The 19,550-nt window shown below is 37.8% G+C and overlaps 1 protein-coding gene across 5 annotated transcripts in view; it reads left to right on the plus strand.

Annotated features, from left to right (window-relative positions):
* The window catches only part of Fto (FTO alpha-ketoglutarate dependent dioxygenase), a 392,707-nt gene that overhangs the window by 158,901 nt on the left and 214,256 nt on the right, over positions 1-19,550 (plus strand). For all 5 annotated transcript variants that reach the window (XM_069992308.1, XM_069992312.1, XM_069992310.1 and 2 more), the window contains exons 5-6: positions 2,633-2,712; positions 9,903-10,046. In XM_069992308.1, coding sequence (XP_069848409.1) covers positions 2,633-2,712; positions 9,903-10,046 — 224 coding nt within the window. The remainder of the gene's footprint in view (positions 1-2,632; positions 2,713-9,902; positions 10,047-19,550) is intronic.

Raw genomic sequence — 19,550 nt, forward strand, 5'->3', positions numbered from 1 at the left:
ATAAACTTTTTTTGAACTTTGCCACTTTGAACCACTGCTCTACGTCTGGCTTTTGTTGGTTAATTGGAGAAAAGATTCTTAAGGACTTTTCCTGACTTTGAACTACCATCCTCATATCTCAACCTCCTGTGGAGCTAGGATGTGTGAGCCACTTGTACCTGGCTGATGCTTTTACTAAGGATTACCTAGTAACTTGTAGTAGGAACAGCCTGGCTGCTGGAACACTGTATTCCCAGTCATCTGTAAGGTCTGGTTTGCTGAACCTACTGTATTCAGATGCTTCCTTTTCAGGACCTGGGAATTCCATTCACATATTCACAGTACTTAGCAAAAGACTTGAAACCTTCTGTAGATCTTCTTGCTCCCTCTCTGTGCATATAGTATTCCAGTATTCTGACTTACAAATCTTGCTGCCTTGAATATGTTCATAAACTCTAATCTCTGTCTTTTTAGCTGGCTTCCCCTTCTCTACTCTGTCTTTGAAACTATTTCTAAGTAAGCTAGGGAACCTGGAAGCATTATTTATGTTGTTTCTATTTTTAAGTGTCAGAAATCTTTGATTCATATTTTTGCTTTGTGTTCTAGTTACTTAAAGTAGAGGGTAAACTTTGGCACTGTTATTTCATAATAACTGACAATAGAAGCCCTTTAGTTGTCAATTTGCGTTTTCTTTCTATGTTTTCATATTTTAAGTTGATTTTACTGCCTGGTAGCCTTTGCCTCTTAACATTACTATCTTGGTATCATGGCAAGAGGCCAGTATTAGCTATGTAGAAAAGCATGTACTCTATTTTTTGCAGTAGAAGAAATAATACACACAGTAGAAGTGATACAGAATTTGTCTGCTGTATAACATTAATCCTTAGAATATGCAACAAGTTGTCTGTTGATCTTTCTCCTAACATGGTTTTAGTGGAGTATTCTTCAATTGATGAGTTTACCAGCTACTTCTTTCTTTTGTCATAAATCTATAGGCTTGAATTTTTTTCTCAGAGCTAAACATGTTTGGTGGAAGTAGTTGGTTTGTTGCCTGAAATATTGTTGACAACATTAATAATCTCAGTTACAGAAAGAAAGAGGCAGATTTTAGATGAAAGAGGTTCATCTCTGAATAACAGAAAAGAATTCTGTCTCAATTTATAGATATGACTAGAAGTAGAAATGTTATGTGAAGAACAAAGATATTCAGTCTATAAGTAGTTAATATCATGGTGGGAGAGTGTCATAGGAGTGGGTCATGTTTGCTGAGGTCAGTGTTGGTTCACTTTTGTCTCAGAATAATAATAATTATTATTTTATTTTTTTATTGTGAAAATACTATATAGAGGGGTTACAATTACATGGGCAAGATAATGAGTACATTTCTTATCAAGCATTGTAGCCTCCTCCTTTGTTTCCCCTTCCCATCCCTTCCCATCCTCCCCCTGCCCCACACACCCAATCCCACCCTCCCCCCCGCCTCCGCACCAAAGTTGTAAAGTTTGTTTTCGACATAATGACTTGTACATCTCATTGTTGCAACGGGTCCACCTGTATCCCTATTTAAATGATTTGTTTTTCCCCTTCCCCTCCACAAATTATGCCAACATCAAATATAGTGAAATCAGGGGTTATACTGTAGGGGAGGGACATACATAGCAACAAAGAAATAATCTTATAAATGTGTTTGAAACAATCGCAAGAAAGAAAAAAAACATTTGAATACATATCTTAGGGTTCATTTCCCTAACATCACCTTATCTGACCTTTTCTGCTTAGAATAATTATTGAATTATTAATACCATCTCCTTTTACTTTTGAAAGTGTCCTGGTTTGTATCATTTATGTACTAATACATATAATAAAAGATAATATTATAGATGTAAATAGCTATAAGACATAAAATGTTATAAATATGTAAGTATATATGCATATATATTTACATGTGCACACATATACATGCTATATATATATATTACCCCTACAAGCATTGATTTACAGAGTATGAGGTGTTAATATAAGGTGTTAATTTCCTATTCATTTTTCTTTCTTTTTCTTTTTGTTGGTTGTGGGGCTTGTACTCTGGGCCTAGGTGCTGTCCTTGAGCTCTTCAGCTCAAGGAAAGTGCTCTACCACATGAACCACAGCACCACTTCTGGCTTTCTAGTGGTTAATTAGAGATAAGAGTCTCATGGGCTTTCCTGCCTGGGCTGTCTTTGAACCATGATCCTCAGATCTTAGCCTCCTGAATAAAGGCATGAGCTATTGGCTCCCGGCCTTTTCTTTCTTTCTTTAATATATATATATTAGTGCCAGATCTGGGGTTTGAACATAGGGACTGGGTTCTGTCCCTAAACTTTTTTTGTTCAAGGCTAGCTCTCTACTACTTGAGCCCCAACTTCTCTTTTGGCTTTTTGATGCTTAACTGGAGATGAGTCTCATGGACTTTCCTGCCCATGCTGGCTTGGAACCACAGTCCTCAGATCTCAGCTTCTTGAATAGTTAGGATTATTGGTGTGAACCACTGGTGCCTGGCTCATTATTGTTTCTTGAATGAGTTTGAAATTTACTTTGTATCTTAGTTAAATAGGGGATAGTATATATTAACTAATAATCATATTTTAGAAATTTTTTTATTTTTATTTTTCTTCAGATGATCTTAATGCCACCCACCAACACTGTGTTTTGGCTGGTTCCCAACCTCGATTTAGTTCCACCCACCGAGTGGCAGAGGTAAGTGTAAATAAAACTGTGATTCACACTTAACTCAATGTGACAGAAGTGGTTGAGCAAGCAATTTATCATGGAGCTTTAGATGAGTCCTTGATAGGAAAATTGCTTCCATCTAACTTAAGTTTAGTCTCTATTTATGTGCTTTCTTAAAAGCTTTTGGTTGTGTCAGATGCAGTTTTAAAGTTTATTCACAGGTTGGGATAAGTGTTTTGTTTCTTGGGATTATATTTCTTGGAGAATGTGAATGCCATTTTGTAGCCTTTGCTAGTGTCAGATTTTCATAGGTGATTGTAATTGTCAAGTTCAAGGGCAGGATATAACCAGGGGAAATGAGGTAAATTTGTATGCCTTATGTGTATATTCATTGTGGCTGGGTTCAAATGTCTGTGAATTAACATTTTTCTTCATTTTTTGGTTAAACTAAGTTGAGCACAAACTTATCAAGATGTTAAGGAGTGTTAGAACTCCCCAGTTGTGTTTGTAGCCCAGAGATTTCTTGCTAAAGTCTGCTCTCATCATCCTTTGGCAAGGGCTGCTGGTCAGCTGATCAGACAGAGTAGTTCAGAATGGAAAGTAAAGAGATGAAGAAAACACAAAAACACCACTGTCAAGATCCAGAGAGTAAGAGAATAATCATGAGAAGGATTACAACTTGGTGTACAAGTGTACAGGTCTGAGCTTTGCCTTCTACTTTGACTTTTTAGGAATCTATAGGGATAAGTGTGAGAACACAGGGCAGAAGTGTTAATGCCGTGTGGCAAAGAAGAACAAGAATGAGGCCTTTCTGGTTCTGAGTCTGTGATTTGATAAGGTGGTGGCCCTGTCTTTTGATAATTACGTAGCTTAATTGTAGACTGTCCATGTTGCTGTGCAGCAGAAAAGGCATGATTGACTTTCTAAGAAGTCAGAAAGTCCATCAAGCATTTCTGTCTCCCTCTTCAGTCTTTTCTTCTCACTTTCATTCATTCATTGTTTTAAATCTTTCAGTGTCTGTCATGTATTTGGGAGAAAGAGCTGTCAACATGACTGTTCTGTCCATTACTTTTATTGAACTTACATTTGAGTTGGGGAGACAAATGTTAAACAAATCAACATAGAAGTAATTGTCTGAGATTATTTGAGTTATGCTTCTGGGGAAAGATAAATGCCATTGGCAGGTGTTGATTGTTCTAAGTAGGTTCTGCAAGGAAGAAAAGAAGTGGGCAGGAAGGAGGGAAAGAAGTTGGAAGGAAAGGTGTCCTTCTTACATCTTTCCTAGTCTAACCTAGGAGAGGAGCCAAGCTCATTAGCTCTGCTCAAATGAATGTTCAATGATGAATAAACGCTTGGGAATTATGTTTGATAGGATAAAAGTCACACCTGATTCATGTGGTTCTTATGAGGATTAAATGAGTTAATGCATGTAAGTTCTTTTACAGTGACTGATATATATATAGGCAAAGATGTTAGCCACTAATACTGTTATTGAGTTTCTACTAATATCTTTTCATTTTTTTTCTGATGAAAAGGTAATAGGACATAGGGACAACTGAAGCTGTTTGTGTGAAAAGTTAATTGAAAGCTACTATTCAGAAGAAGAGATTTCAGTTCATTCATCCATTCTGCAAACTTTTGTTGAACTCTGTTCAACAAAATATTAAAATATTAAAAGAATATTAAAATATTCTTTTCTTTTTCGGTCGTGCTGGAGTTTGAACTTGAGACCTAGGCAGGTACTCTACTGCTGTTCTCTGGCTTCACCCTTCTTTTGTGCTAGAGTTTTAGGATAGGGTTTCCTTCTTTTCCCAGGCCTCCATACTGTGCCTAGACTATAGTCTTCCTATTTTAAAGTTTTCCAGTCATAGCTGAGATGATAGGTGCACACTACCATGCTCAGCTTCTTCCACTGACAAAGGATCTTGTGGAACTAATAGTTCCCGGTTGACCTGAAACTAGGATCCTACCTGTCTCAGCCTCACATGTAGGTATAATGTCAGTCCTGAGCCACTGTATCAGCTATAGGTTGAGAAGGGGAATTGTGGCTTTTTTCTCCAGGCTGATCTTGAGCTATGATCTTTCTCTTCTCAGCCAACCCAGTGGCAGGGATTATAGCTATGAGCCACTGGTTCTGTTTTTGGAGTTTGATCTCTGAACCTCACAGCTGCTTGCTTGGCTGGTGTTTTGTCATTTAAGCCACACCTCCAGCTCAGCTCTTTATCAGTTAATTTTGAAGATGGAGTAACACAGGGTTTTCTATCAGGTTTGCTTTGGAAGTACAGTATTCTAGATCTTAGCCTCTGAATAGCTAGATGACAGCCATGAACCACTGGTTCCCATCTGTCATTGTATTCTTTTAGGTACTTGTGAGCAGGAATGGCTAATATATTTTCTGAGTACAAGAATTTACCAGATGCAAGTAATTCAAGTTCAAGGTCAACTGAAGATACATATTAAGACCCTATCTCAAAAAAACAAAAAAAAAAAAACTAAAGCCAAAACACAAAGGATGGTTGCAGACTACTGGCAGGTTAAGTATAGAATAGAAGGTAGAAAGGAACATAATGTATCCTAGGTAAAGTGAAGTTTGTAATAAGCACTAGGATGGGTAAAGTGTAGACATTGAATATGCACAGGATTAGGTGGCTTTAAGACATTTTAGGACAGCTTGGAGGTGAGCCAGTATCAAATTAGGAATTTTGTGATTGCAATGGAATGATATATATTGAATGGCTATATGATACTGAGTGATGTTGTCTGGATCTCAAGGTGTGTAGGCAGTTGGCATCAATCATGAAAGGTGTGGGGTATCAAATTAGCTGTTTGAGCTTAAGTTGGTAGTTGTATGCTGTTGCCTGCTCTTTATTGACATCTTAGCAATAATTTTAGGAAGTGAAAAGAATGGAGATGTCAATTAAACTTGTCAGGGAAGAAATTCCCATGATTGATACAGAAGATATAGTGTAAGACTTGGCAGATGATTGTAAAGTAAAAATGATGAAAGTAAAAATGAATGAGTGCATGAAATTTATTGGATGTTTTCCATGTGGCAGGTATTGAGATGACTCTTGAGTTTCAAGTCTGGGTATTTAGGGAATTATATAGCTATTATCTATAGCCATATCATGAATCTAAGACATTAGATTAGGGGAAGACAGTAGCTCAGTTTTGAACAGAATAAGTTGGAGTTGCCACATGGAGAGGTCCAAAAAGCAAATGAAAACATGGGATTGGAAATTAGGAGAGAACAAGTAACTTTTGCTTCCTTCAATGAATATGCACAACAAAATTCCTGCAAGGAGCCCCTTTAGCATAGAATTAGTAAAGTACCCCATGCCTTGATTTCTTTTTGCTAAGGGACCACTTCCATCTTTTTGGTGGTTAATTGGAGATAAGAAGCTCCTGGACTTCTCTGCCTGAGTTGGTTTGGAACCTTGGCTATCAGATCTCAGTCTTTTGAGTTCATTTTCTTTTAGTTGTATTTCTATTTGGATATATTTTTCAAAGTTATTGCATTTATGAAAAAAAGCACCATGGAATTTTCATAATTTTGATCTTATAACATCTTTTTTAGAAATAAAACTTCAATAATAGAATGATATTGATAAAGAGATGTTTTTCTCCAGTATAATCAATAGTAGCGAGAAGCTGAGCAGATTCTTAATGCCTTTATGACATGTGATTATGTAATTAAACTGTTCAAATTCACCTTAATTAGCAACATTGAAAATTGTAGTTCTGAATATTTATGTATAAACAGTGGAAAACAGCATATAAATTGATGTTTGCATTGATTGCATCTATGTGTGGATGAAGATTACTATGGGAAGTAAAATTGGGTTCAAGTGGCAAGGTTATGTTTTTATCTCACTGAAAAATTTTAGCTTCATGTTACATTATTGTTATTAGTAGTAGACAAAAAGAAGTTTTCCTATAACACTGAAGATTTGTTATTTCCCTCAGTAGAAGAGGGGAACATAATTCATACAACTTTATCCCTCACTTTTTCCATAAATATATTCTTGTAGCATTAACATTATGTGATTTATCAGTGCCAAACAATATGTAGGAAATAGACTGCCTTAAGAAAGTAATATTCTGAAATTCATGGTAGTCCATTACTAAAGAAATCTATTCCTCTGTATTGGATAGATGTAAGTGGATTGTGTTTGATGGCTCTTGATCTTTATTTGACTTTACTTCCATTTCTAGTTTTGACAGAATGTTCTTGGGGGTCAACATAGAATATTATTTTTAAATTTAAATTCTATGCATAATTATTTTTGCATAGGTAGTTACTCAGATGGGTCAATATTAAAAATATGCCTAAGGTTATATATGTATTATCTTTTTCTTAAAGCTACAACCATTCTCGCACTTCTTATATGGAACCAATGTCATCAAATTTTTGGTATCCTTTTAATTAATACATATATACATAGATACATATATATAACACATACATCAATGTTGTCTACCCTGTATATTATAACTTTTGAATTTCTTTTAGAAAACTTACTGAAAATTTCTCATCAGCATATAATTCTTACATTGGCATAGGCAATGATTTTTAATATGACACCAAAAGCACAAGTGACCTAAGGAAAATAATAGAAAAAATGGGAGCTATAAAAGATAAAAGCTTTTGTATTTCAAAAAGTAAAGCACTCTTTATATCAACAGAGTGAACAGACAACAAAGAATGGGAGGAAATATTTGCAAATCATACATCATGCAAAGAATTTCTATTTGGAATATATAAAGAATACTTAGGTATAAATAATTAAAAACAAATAACCCTACTTAAAATGATAAAGGCTATTAAGAAATCTATCCCAAAGAAGGCACACAAATGCCAATAAACACAAGAAAACCATACACCATCCTTAGTCATTACAAAACTGCTAGGGGAGACATCACACTTTATACCTACTGAGATGGCTACAAGGAAAGTAACAAGTCTTTGCTAACATTAACAGCCATGGGAACCCCTATACCATGCTGGAAAGAATGAACAATGGTGTGGTCACTTTGGAAGCAACCTGACACTCCTTTAGAAAGCTAAATGCAAAGTTACCCTATGACACAGCAATCACATACTCAGGTATACCCCAAGAGAAATGAAAACCATACACAAGCTTCCTTCATGGCTTGATCTCCATTATTGAAAAAATGGACATAGCCCCAGAAGTGGATACAGCTCAGAGGTTCATCACTATATGGACTGATCAACAAAATGAGGCATATTCAAACCATTGTATAAGTGGCCATAGAAGTATGAAGTACTAACACAAACTGTGACAGGGATAAACCATGAAAATATGGTCAGTCTGTGAAGCTAGTCACAAAGAGTCTCATTGTATGATTTTATTCATCACATGAATCTTGTCTAGAATGGCCACAGGCGTGGATATAGCAAGTATACTCATTGTGGCATTAGGCTGGAAAGGTTGGTGCAAATGGGAGAGAGTGACTGCTAAAGGTCCCATGGTTTTATTTAGGGAAATAAATAAAATGAGCTAATTGTAATTGCAGTTGCACAAACCTGGAAATAACTAAAAAACACCAAATTGTACATTTAAAAAAATTTTATTTTTATTTTTTGTGAACATACTGTACAGAGGGGTTACAATTACATGGGCAAGATAATGAGTACATTTCTTATCAAGCATTGCAGCCTCCTCCTTTGTTTACCCTTCACATCCCTTCCCAGCCTCCCCCCCCATCCTCCCTCCCCTCCCCGCACCAAATTGTACATTTTAAGTGGTTGAATTTTGACTTAAGTTATATTTTCACAGAATTTTGACAAAAAGCAATAATTCAACAACAACCTGATCATAAGTTCCTTAAACCAAATAAAACTCACTAAACCCAGAAAAATAAAAATTTCCCTTTCAGTCTGTTTTTATAGCTGGAAATAAAGTTGCAACATGGTTGCTTTAGCTAGTTCCTTATTGATGAGATATTTAGGTTGTTTCCAATCTTTAGTGCTAATGGATGGACATGTGATTAGTATCCTTGTACATAGACCACTCAATTATTTAGGAAGTAAATATGCAAGTGGAATGACTTTCTAGACATTGTATACTGGGGGCTCAGTATGTGTGTGAATTCACTTCTCCTTTGTATTTTTTCTTTGCAGCAAATTGGAGTGCCTGCCCTTTTGCTCTTGGCACTCTGGGGTCTTTGTATTAAAATATACATTATTCAAGCTTCTGTTTTTGGCATAGAAACTTTGTGTTCCCAGGCTTGTTGATGTCATATGAGTTAAAAGGGAAATAACTGTGCAAAGAATTTTTATACTGGAGGATATACCTTCAAGATTCTTTTCAAGAACTCAGTTTAAGTTACAAATATGAAAATAAAAATATTTAGAGGTACAGTGTCCATAATTGCATCAAAAGATTATATATCCATATACATATATGTCTATGTATATGTATATATACATGTCTGTATACATGTATACATAATCATTTCATTATCAAAATAGAGATGCCGACTGTCTCATGTTCTATTCTGACATACAGTCATTCAGAGGAGAGTTTTCCATTTGTTTTCTGTTTCATGCCACTCCTTAAAGAGTGATGAACTAGATAGCTGTGCTCTTGCCCAAATACTACATTCTGCCTTTGAGCATGCTTTGAGGGCCTGAGCCATAGATTCTTTATAATCAGAAGAATCTCTTCTGCCAAAGACTGCAGCTGCCTAGTGTATGCTTTTAGTAGCAAAGGAAAATAACTCATTTGCCTCAAGTTTATAACATTAATTTCCCCTCTGCTGTTACTATTCTATTTTAACCAGTTTTGTGGTCTGGCTTCTTTTAGGTTCACTTGAAATACAGTCAGAGTCATTGACTAGTTATTCATCCTGTGATTATTTATTTTCTTCTACATTTAAGACTCAGTTCTGGATGCTGTAGTACATGTAGAAAAAAAAGTGTGTGTGTGTGTGTGTGTGTGTGTGTGTGAGAGAGAGAGAGAGAGAGAGAGAGAGAGAGAGAGAGAGAGAGAGAGAGAGAGAGAGAGAGAGAGAGAGAGAGAGAGAGTCCGAGCCTCTGGGTGCCTACTGTTATAAAGAACCAGGAGGACCACATAAAAATAAAAACTGTCACGGTGAGTGGCCTAAGGAAGGTCTAGTGAATAGTCATGGGAAGTGTGGCTGGTGAACTTGGATCTCACTCATAACCCTGACTGTTGGTTCTGTTTTGGCAGTGTTCTACAGGAACCTTGGATTATATTTTGCAGCGCTGTCAGTTGGCTCTGCAGAATGTCTGTGATGATGTGGACAATGGAGATGTCTCTCTGAAATCCTTTGAGCCTGCAGTTTTGAAACAAGGAGAAGAGATTCACAATGAGGTGAGGACTTTCAAGACAGTGTGAGGTCTGAGAATCTTGCTTGCTTGTAGTAAGCAGACAAATTCATCTGCTGTATTCTTGTTGGTATAAGGCATGGGGCTCCTAAGTCAGTGGTGAAATCCCAGTTATTACAGGAGTGGTAAACAGAATATCAGCATGTTGGTGCTTTTTCATTTGGGCTACTGTAACAAAATACAACCTAATAGATAGCTTCTAAAGATTTAGGAATTTCTCTTCATGATTCTGGAGGCTGGAAAATCCAAGATCAAAGTACTGGTAGTTTTGGTGTGGGGGAGGCAAATATCCTGATTCAAAGAAGACACTTTCTTGCTGCATCATTACATGGTGAAAGGGACAAACAAGCCCCTTAGCCTCTTTCAAAAGTGCACTAAGAACTGGGTGTTGGTGGCTCACTTCTATAGTCCCACCTACTCAGGAGGCTGAGATCTGAGGATTGAGATTCAAAGCTAGCCTGGGCAGGAGAGGCCATGAGAGTCTAATCTCCAAGTAAGCACTAAAAAATTGGAAGTGGAGCTGTAGCACTAGCCTTGAGCATAAAAGCTCCAAGCCGACACACATGTGTGCCCACGTGCGTGTGTGTCCCCCCCCCCCACCACATTAGAAATACACTAAGGGTGCCGGGGCTCAAACCTGTCATCCTACATACTCAGGAGGCAGAGACAGTAAGATTGCCATATAAGGCCAATCTGGGCAAAAAAGTTAGGGAGACCTTATCTCAAAAGCAAGCCATGCGAGATAGACTCCTGCCTGTGGTCCCATTTACTTGGGAGGCAAAGATAGAAGAATTTCAGTCCAAGACAGTGCCAGTAGTTAGTTTAGTGTAAGACACTATCTGAAAAACAGAATAAAAGTTAGCAACCCAAGGAGGCCTTGAGTTCAAATCCCAGTACCACCAAAAATAAATTGCACTGTCTACTCATGAAGGTTCTACTATTGTGATCTATTATCTCTGAAGCCTCAGCTCTTAATATTGTCACCTTTAGAGTTAAAAGCTCAACATAAGAATTTTAGGAGGAACACAGACATTCAGACCAGATTATTGAGAAGAACCTTGAACTGAGAGAACTGAATTTTCTGATAGGTAATAAGCATGTTTGTCTTTTGCTCTGGAGAATGCCATTCTCATTCTTCTGAGTCTGTAAGGAAACCTATCCTTTGTTCTAAAGGGAGAGAATGTCTTTATCTTCTAAGGCTACACAAATAGCCTTTCAATAAGCACCTGAAACATAGGCTTTACTCAAGGCAGAAATCCAAGGCATTCAGAACAGTCTCCCTGGAAACACTGAGGGATCGTGCTCAGAACAAGTGATTGGGTTTTGCCTTTTGCTCCTGAAGTCCATTGCATTTCTGCAGACTGTGAGAGCAGCAGGTCTTCACTACATGGTTAATGTGCTCCCCAAACTTGACTGTGTTAATTTATACCCTTTCAATTTTCACTTTATTTCAGAACTATATATAGTTAACTAACATTTTTCTTTAACTGATTGTTTTATGAAGATAAATTTCTTTAAAAAGGAAACTTTGTTACTACTTCAAGTGCTAATTCTAAAGCAAGCAGGAAAATAGTAGCATTGAAAACAGAGGAATCTTATTACATCATCCCAGCAGGTCCTCAGGCCTATAGAAGGCTCTGAACTTGTGTTCTTCTTTCTTCATGTGAAGAAGGGGGATTAGTGGTAATGGAGACACAACCTCATAAATTTAGCTCTTCAAATGAATGAATTTTAGTATGTGCAAATTATAAGTAAAAAAAAAACTTAAAAGAAGTTGAACTACCTAGTGAGGATATGGATAGATTGGGAAAGATGGGGAGAGAACACTGTGACATTAATTAAGATTACTCAAGCATTGTATTCATAATGTGACTTGTTGAATTACCCTTTGTACAACTGGTTTACAAAAAGTATAAACACTAAAAAATAGCTTAAGAGACAAAAGCAAGATTAATGAGTGATAATTATTGATTATAAAGATTTCCACTTCTCTAAGGCTTCCTTTTTGATATAATCAGAATTAATGGAGAATTGGGAATCTAACAGTGTTCTCATTTAGCCTCTCAGTAAATAACTACTGAATCATGTTCCAGGACTCTTCTGCTTACACTTGAATATATTGGTAAAGAAAATAAGACCGTCTAATACAGGAAGATGATGGTAATGATCATAATTCATTGGCTAATTATATAAAATGCTAGAAGTTGCTAAATAAAATAAAAAAACATAAGAAAATCCAAAAAACAACCGCAATAATGTAAAGCAAAGCAAAGGAAAAAAAGAGAAAAGAAATCAAACAGAGCATGGTAATGGTGATTGTGAGAACTAAAGAACATCCCCATTGAAAAGATAACCTGCTCACGCCCAGGCCCAGAGTTCAAGCCCCACTACTGACCAAAAAAAAAGAAAAAGAAGAAAAGATACCTGCTCAAAGCAGACACTTAAAAAATGAAGGGCAAGCCCACTTACTACCTGGGAAAAATGCTTCAAGCAGAAGGAATAATGACTGTGAAGACAGAGGATGTCAGTGTTCAGGGGCAGTCTGAGGGGAGCGCTGGACCTGCCAGTTGTAGCACATGAGGTCAAAGAGGTAATGGGAGGCTGGGGAGTGTCAGTTTGTGTAGCTCTCTGGAGGCCTCCTTAGGGACAGGGTCTTTTTAGTGTAAGACAATTGGGGAGCCATTTGAGTACCTTTTAGGTTTTATTTAACGTAAAGATGGTCAGAAAAGATTTATGCCTATTTGTAGTCAGAATCTTTGTGTTATCGAATCAGTGGTTTTCCTTCTTAAAAATAATGAAATGTGGCATTAGTGTCTTCTAGTAAATTTTTGTAGGAAGAAGAGAATGTGTGTTGGAATTTTCCAATCAAATGTACCTCTTACAGCTTCTGTGAAAAAGTCTGCACAGGGTATCTCTGTAGACAGGGCCTGAACATCCATCTCTGTTTAGTTCCTTTCTTAGTGAAATAAGTTGTTACAATATAACATTAACTCTTAGGAGCATGTTTACATATCTCATGAGGGAAAGGTGCGGCTGACCTGGCACCAACTAAAGAGCCTATGTGAATATGGTAGAAAAAAGCAGGTGATACTTGTTCCTTTGTGGGAATGATGGAGACGGTTTACAGCTGTATGGTGTTAGAGTACCTTAGAAGTATGATTTGGTGATATTTGTGTTTGGCTTTCTGTTGCCTAAGTACTCAGCAGTTGAAGTTCAGGGAAGTCATGGGGTGATGGGTCTTCTTTTCTCCCCTTAAATCATTCTCTTGGTATTTCTGGGAGAAAACCTCTTCTTGACATCATCTTTTCTGTCAATGCCACGGAAAAGGCAGGTTCAGACAAGAGGCTTCCAGAGATGGTTTTCTGGCTCATGGCTATGAATCTAAAACTACCTTTTTCTTCTTCATGATCCTGCAGGGTCCCTGGGCCATTTGTATGCCCTTTTGATGCCTGTGGGCTTTAAGGGCTTTAATTTCCTCTGTATTGAAATTGCCCAAGTGATAATAATCATTAATTTCGTTAACTGCAGGCTGGAAATCAGGGAATCTGCTTTGCAGGCATAACTTTGAGAGAACGCTCCCATATTGTCTCCTATTCTTGTCTTCAGGGACCTGCATCACATCACCCATGGAACTTTCCTTGGCCCCCATACTACATTTGGCCTCCTGACAGCTTGTCTCTTCTTTCTGCTCTGTTGGCTGTAGGCCTCCTTGGGGGGACTCTGTTCTGGAGAAGGGATAGACACCCAGCCCCTGTCATGGGTAGAACTTTTTCAGTCCGTCAGTAAGGTAGGCTTTGATTTGTTTTTTAGTCTTGAAGTAATAAGGCTTCTGTTGTTTTCTGATTCCTGACCCTCTGGTTTTTGGCCAAGCCCTCCCTGAAGCTTTTCTATCCCTAGAGTTTAGGGAAAGAAGCAATGTTTTTTTTAAACCTCAAATTCTGAATCAATCAGCTGGAAATATTTTTTGCTTCTCTACTTATTTTTCAGAAAAGAACCAACTATATTTTTGTCAGCAGAGTAGCTGGTAAGGGTGATATTTGTTTTTTTTTTTTTTTTTTTTTTTTTAAATTTTTTTTATTGTAGAGATACTATACAGAGGGTTACAGTTACATGAGTGAGGTAATGAGTACACTTCCACTTCCTCTTGAACATTGTTACCCCCTCCATTGTTTTCCCCCTACCATCCCCTCCCTCCCTCCCTTCCCCAAGGTTCTTTTTTTTTTTTTTTTTTTTTTTTTTTGATCGTGATTAAGTGATTACTTAATTTCCGGAAATTCACAGTATTGTGGAATAATGATGCTCATTTAAAGTCACAAGTTCATTCTAACTTTCCTGGAGCAAATTGTCTATCACAGTCTATAATATATAACGGTGCTCATATGTTATATACCATATATGTGATCAGCAGCATGGGGATATTTAGTAGTGGTTCAACCAGATGAGTGGGAGTTCTTTGTTTCTTAAGTCCTGTTAGTTTTGTCATATCACCTAACATTTTGGATTCATCATCCACTTATCAGGGAGACCATGTACTGTTTGTCTCTTCGTTCTTGGCTTACCTCGCTCAACATGATTCCTTCTAGCTCCATCCATTTCCCTGCAAATGCCATTATTTTGTCATTTCTAATGGCTGCATAATATTCCATTGTGTATAGATACCACAATTTTTGGATCCATTCATCTGTGGTGGGGCATCTAGGTTGTTTCCATATCCTAGCTATTGCGAACAGTGCTGCAATAAACATGGAGGTGCATGTGTCCTTGTATATTGGTTCCTGTTGTTCAGGGTAGATGCCTAGAAGTGGTATGACTGGGTCGTAAGGGAGGTCAATCTTTAGCTTTCTAAGGACCCTCCAGACTGCTTTCCAAAGTGGTTGTATGAGTGTACATTCCCACCAGCAGTGTAATAGCGTTCCTCGTTCTCCACATCCCCTCCAGCATTTGTCGTTGGCTGATTTGTGGATGTGGGACATTCTGACTGGGGTAAGGTGGTATCTCAGGGTTGTCTTTATTTGCATTTCCTTCACCACCAGGGATGATGAACATTTCCTCATGTGTTTCTTTGCCATTTTTATTTCTTCATTTGAGAAGTCCCTCTTTAGTTCCCTTGCCCATTTAGTAATTGGTGTGTTGGGTTTGGGAGGGATTAGTTTCTTGAGTTCCCTGTATATACAGGATGTTAACCCCTTGTCTGATATATTGCTGGTAAATATTTTTTCCCAATTAGTTGGTTGTCTTTCTAGCTTGGTTGCGATAGCTTTATCTGTGCAGAAGCTTTTTATTTTAAGGTAGTCCCATTTGTCGAGTCTCTCTCCAATTTGTTGTGACCCTGGGACTCTGTTCAGGAAGTTCCTTCCTGTGCCTATTAGTTCAAGTGTCTCTCCTACTCTGTCCTGCAGTAGTTTCAGAGATTCAGGTTTAATGTTAAGGTCTTTAATCCATTTTGAGTTGATGTTGGTGCATGGTGATAGGCTGGGGTCCACTTTTAGTTTTCTGCATGTGGCTGCCCAGTTTTCCCAGCACCAGCGGTTGAAGAGGCTGTGTTTCTTCCATTGTATGTCTTTGGCTCCTTTGTCGAATATCAGCTGGCTGTAGGCCTGTGGATTTATTTCTGGATCTTCTATTCTGTTCCATTGGTCTTCGGGTCTGTTTTTGTGCCAGTACCATGCTGTCTTTGTTATTATAGCTCTGTAGTAGAGTTTGAAGTTCGGCATGGATAGCCCTCCCATATTGTCTTTATCCCCTAGAATTGTTTTGGCTATTCTAGGTCTTTTGTTGTTCCATATGAATTTTTGGACTGTTTTCTGTATTTCAGTGATGTACGTCATTGGGATTTTAATAGGAATTGCGTTGAATTTGTATATTAGTTTTGGAAGTATTACCATCTTTACTATATTAAGTCGGCCTATCCAGGAGCATGGGAGGTCTTTCCATTTCCTAGTGTCTTCTGCAATTTCTTTCTTTAACTTTTTATAGTTCTCATTAAATAGTTCTTTTACATCTTTGGTTAGGTTAATTCCTAAATATTTTATTTTTCGGGAGGTTATTGTGAATGGGGTTGCTCCCTTTATTTCCCTCTCTTCCTGTACATTATCAGTGTATAGGAAGGCAACTGATTTTTGTGGGTTTATTTTGTATCCTGCTATTTTGCCAAAGTGATTTATGATTTCTAAGAGTTTGGGGATGGAGTTTTTGGGATCGTGGAGGTATAGTATCATGTCGTCTGCAAAAAGGGATAGTTTAACTTCTTCTTTTCCTATGAGGATCCCTTTAATGTCTTTTTCTTGCCTTATTGCCCTGGCTAAGGGTTCTAGGACTATATTGAAGAGGAGTGGAGACAGTGGGCATCCTTGCCTTGTTCCTGATTTTAGGAGAATTGGTTGTAGCTTTTCCCCATTAAGTATAATATTGGCTATTGGTCTGTCATAAATGGCTTTTATTGTTTTTAGAAATGTTCCTTCTATTCCTATTTTCTCCAGAGCTTTTAGCATGAATGAATGTTGAATTTTGTCAAAGGCCTTTTCTGCATCTGTAGCGATAATCATGTGATTCTTGACCTTGGCTCTGTTGATATGTTGGATTACATTTATTGACTTACGTATGTTAAACCATCCCTGTGTCTCTGGGATGAAGCCTACCTGGTCATAGTGAATTATTTTTTTTATGTGTTTCTGGATTCTGTTAGCTAGAATCTTGTTAAGGATCTTTGCATCTGTGTTCATCAAGGAGATTGGCCTGTAATTCTCCTTTTTGGTTGGGTCTTTGCCTGGTTTGGGGATGAGTGTGATATTGGCTTCGTAGAATGAGTTTGGGATAGCTCCTTCCTTCTCTGTTTCTCTGAAGAGCTTGAGGAGTATGGGTATTAGTTCTTGTTTAAAGGTCTTATAGAATTCTGCTGTGAATCCATCTGGTCCTGGGCTTTTTTTTGTTGGAAGAGTTTTGATAGCTTCCTGTATCTCATTATAGGATATTGGCTTATTTAATTGGTTAACTTCTTCTTTGCTCAGTTTGGGCAACTTGTATTTCTCTAAAAATGCATCCATTTCTGCCCGATTTTCTTCCTTTAGAGAGTATAGCTTTTGAAAGTAGTCTGTTAGAATTGTTTGGATATCTTGGGTACGTGTGGTGATGTTTCCCGTGGCATCCCTAATCCTATTAATATGGGTTTCCTCTCTTCTTTTTTTAATTAATCTAGCCAATGGGCCATCAATTTTGTTTATTTTTTCAAAGAACCAGCTTTTTGTTTGGTTTATTTTGGTTATGGTTTTCTGATTTTCTAATTGGTTAATCTCTGCTTTTAATTTGGTTATCTGGCTTCTTCTAGTAGCTTTAGGTTCCATTTTTTCCTGTTTTTCTAGCTGTTTTAATTGCAACGTGAGATTATTTACTTGGTCTGTCTCCATTCTCTTGATGTGGGCACTGAGGGCAATAAATTTGCCCCTCAGGACTGCTTTTGCTGTGTCCCACAAGTTTCTTTGTGAGGTGTTTTCATTTTCATTGAGTTGTAGGAAATGCTTTATTTCTTCTCTGATCTCTTCTGTTATCCAGGCATTGTTAAGGAGTGTGCTGTTCAATTTCCATGTATTGGAGAAATTTCTGCGGTATGCTTTGTTATTGAGAGCTAGCTTGATTCCACTGTGGTCAGATAGGATACAGGGGATTATGTCGATCCCTTTGTATTTGCTTAAGTTCCTTGCATGAACTATGATATGGTCTATTTTGGAGAAAGTTCCATGAGCTGCTGAGAAGAATGTGTACTGTGTTGTTTTAGGGTGAAATACTCGGTAGATGTCAGTTAATTCCGCTTGCAGTATGGCCTCTCTTAATTCGGTAGCTTCTTTGCCAATCCTCTGGTTGGTAGACCTGTCCTTTGGTGAGAGTGGTGTGTTAAAGTCTCCTAGTATTATCGTATTGGGATCTATTTTATTCTGTAAGTTTGAGAGCATTTGTTTGACATATCTGGGTGCACCAATATTTGGGGCATATAAGTTGATGATGGTTATATCCTCCTCTTGGATTGTTCCCTTTATTAATATGTAGTGTCCGTCCTTGTCTTTCTGTACTGATTTTAATGAAAAGTTTATTTTGTCAGATATCAGGATAGCTACACCTGCTTTCTTACTGGGGGCGTTTGATTGGTAGATCCTTTTCCACCCCTTCACTCTGAGTTTGTTTGTATGTTTGGCTGAGAGGTGGGTCTCCTGAAGGCAACAGATGGATGGGTCTTGTTTTCTTATCCAGTCCTCAGTTCGTTTTCTTTTAATTGGCGAATTCAGCCCATTTATATTAAGAGAAAGTATAGAGAGATGCATTGTTGTCCCTGCCATTCCGTTTTCCTAAGTTTTTCTTTTTTCCTTTCCTCCTGTGCTTGCTCAGTTAGACTTTGAGTAATGCCTGTTTGGGGCAGGCCCCAGTTCCTGGCTGCTTTCTTCAGGTTGTGTCCCCCCTCTTAGAATTCTTTGTAATGCTGGCTTAATGTTTATGAATTCATTTAGTTTTTCTTTGCTATTAAAAGTTTTCAGTTCTCCATCAAATGTGAATGCTAGCTTTGCCGGGTAGATCAGTCTGGGTTGGCAGTTATTGGCTCTCAGGGCTCGTATGGTGCTTTCCCAGGCTTTTCTTGCATTCATTGTTTGTGTGGAGAGATCTGCAGTAATTCTTATTTTTTTCCCATTGTAGTATAGCTCCTTCTTCATTTTTGCTGCATGCAGGATTGTTTCCTTATTATTCAGATCTATCATTTTTACTATAATGTGTCTAGAAGTGTTTCTCCTGGGGTCTTGCTTGTTGGGTGTTCGATAAGCTTTTGTGATGTAGTTAAGATGGTCGTTTTTGAGGTGGGGAAAATTTTCATTGATTATCTTGTTAAATAGGTGTTGCATTCCCTTGCTCTGGAATTCCTCACCTTCGTCCACTCCAATTATGCGAAGGTTAAATTTTTTAGCATTATCTGCTTGCTCTTGAATATCCCTTTGGTTTAATTTGAGTAATTTTTCCATATCTGTCACTTTTTGGTCCAGTTGGTGTATTCTGTCTTCTGTATCTGACACTCGACCTTCCATTTCATTCACTCTGTTGACAGTGGCTTCTATTGTGGTTTGCATGGAGGAAATGGATCCCTTTATGGATTCAATGTTGGTTCTCAGAGTACTGATCTCACCTCTCAATGAGGTATGCATTACCTCTAATTTGGCGTTTATCTCACTTCTTATTGAGGTTTGTGCAGCTTCTATTTTTGCATGCATCTCTTGTTTGATACCCTGTATCTCTTTGGATAGTTCATCCTTGTGCTCGTTCAATTTCTGATAAATTTCTCGCTTTATTTCTTGAGTCATTGCCTCCAGCAACCCTTGGAAGTAGCCTTTGTCTTCCATTCCTGCTTTGCTCCCACTGGGGCTCTCCCCTGTGTGGCTGCTGGCTTTTGGGGTGAGCTTGCTGTCCTGGGTGGTAGTAAACCTTGTGATTTTTCTCTGTGATTTTCGCATGGAGG

The sequence above is a fragment of the Dipodomys merriami genome, unplaced genomic scaffold (assembly GCF_024711535.1).
Source record: "Dipodomys merriami isolate MVZ:Mamm:240054 unplaced genomic scaffold, mDipMer1.0.p SCAF_41, whole genome shotgun sequence".
NCBI classification, from domain to species: Eukaryota; Metazoa; Chordata; class Mammalia; order Rodentia; family Heteromyidae; genus Dipodomys; species Dipodomys merriami.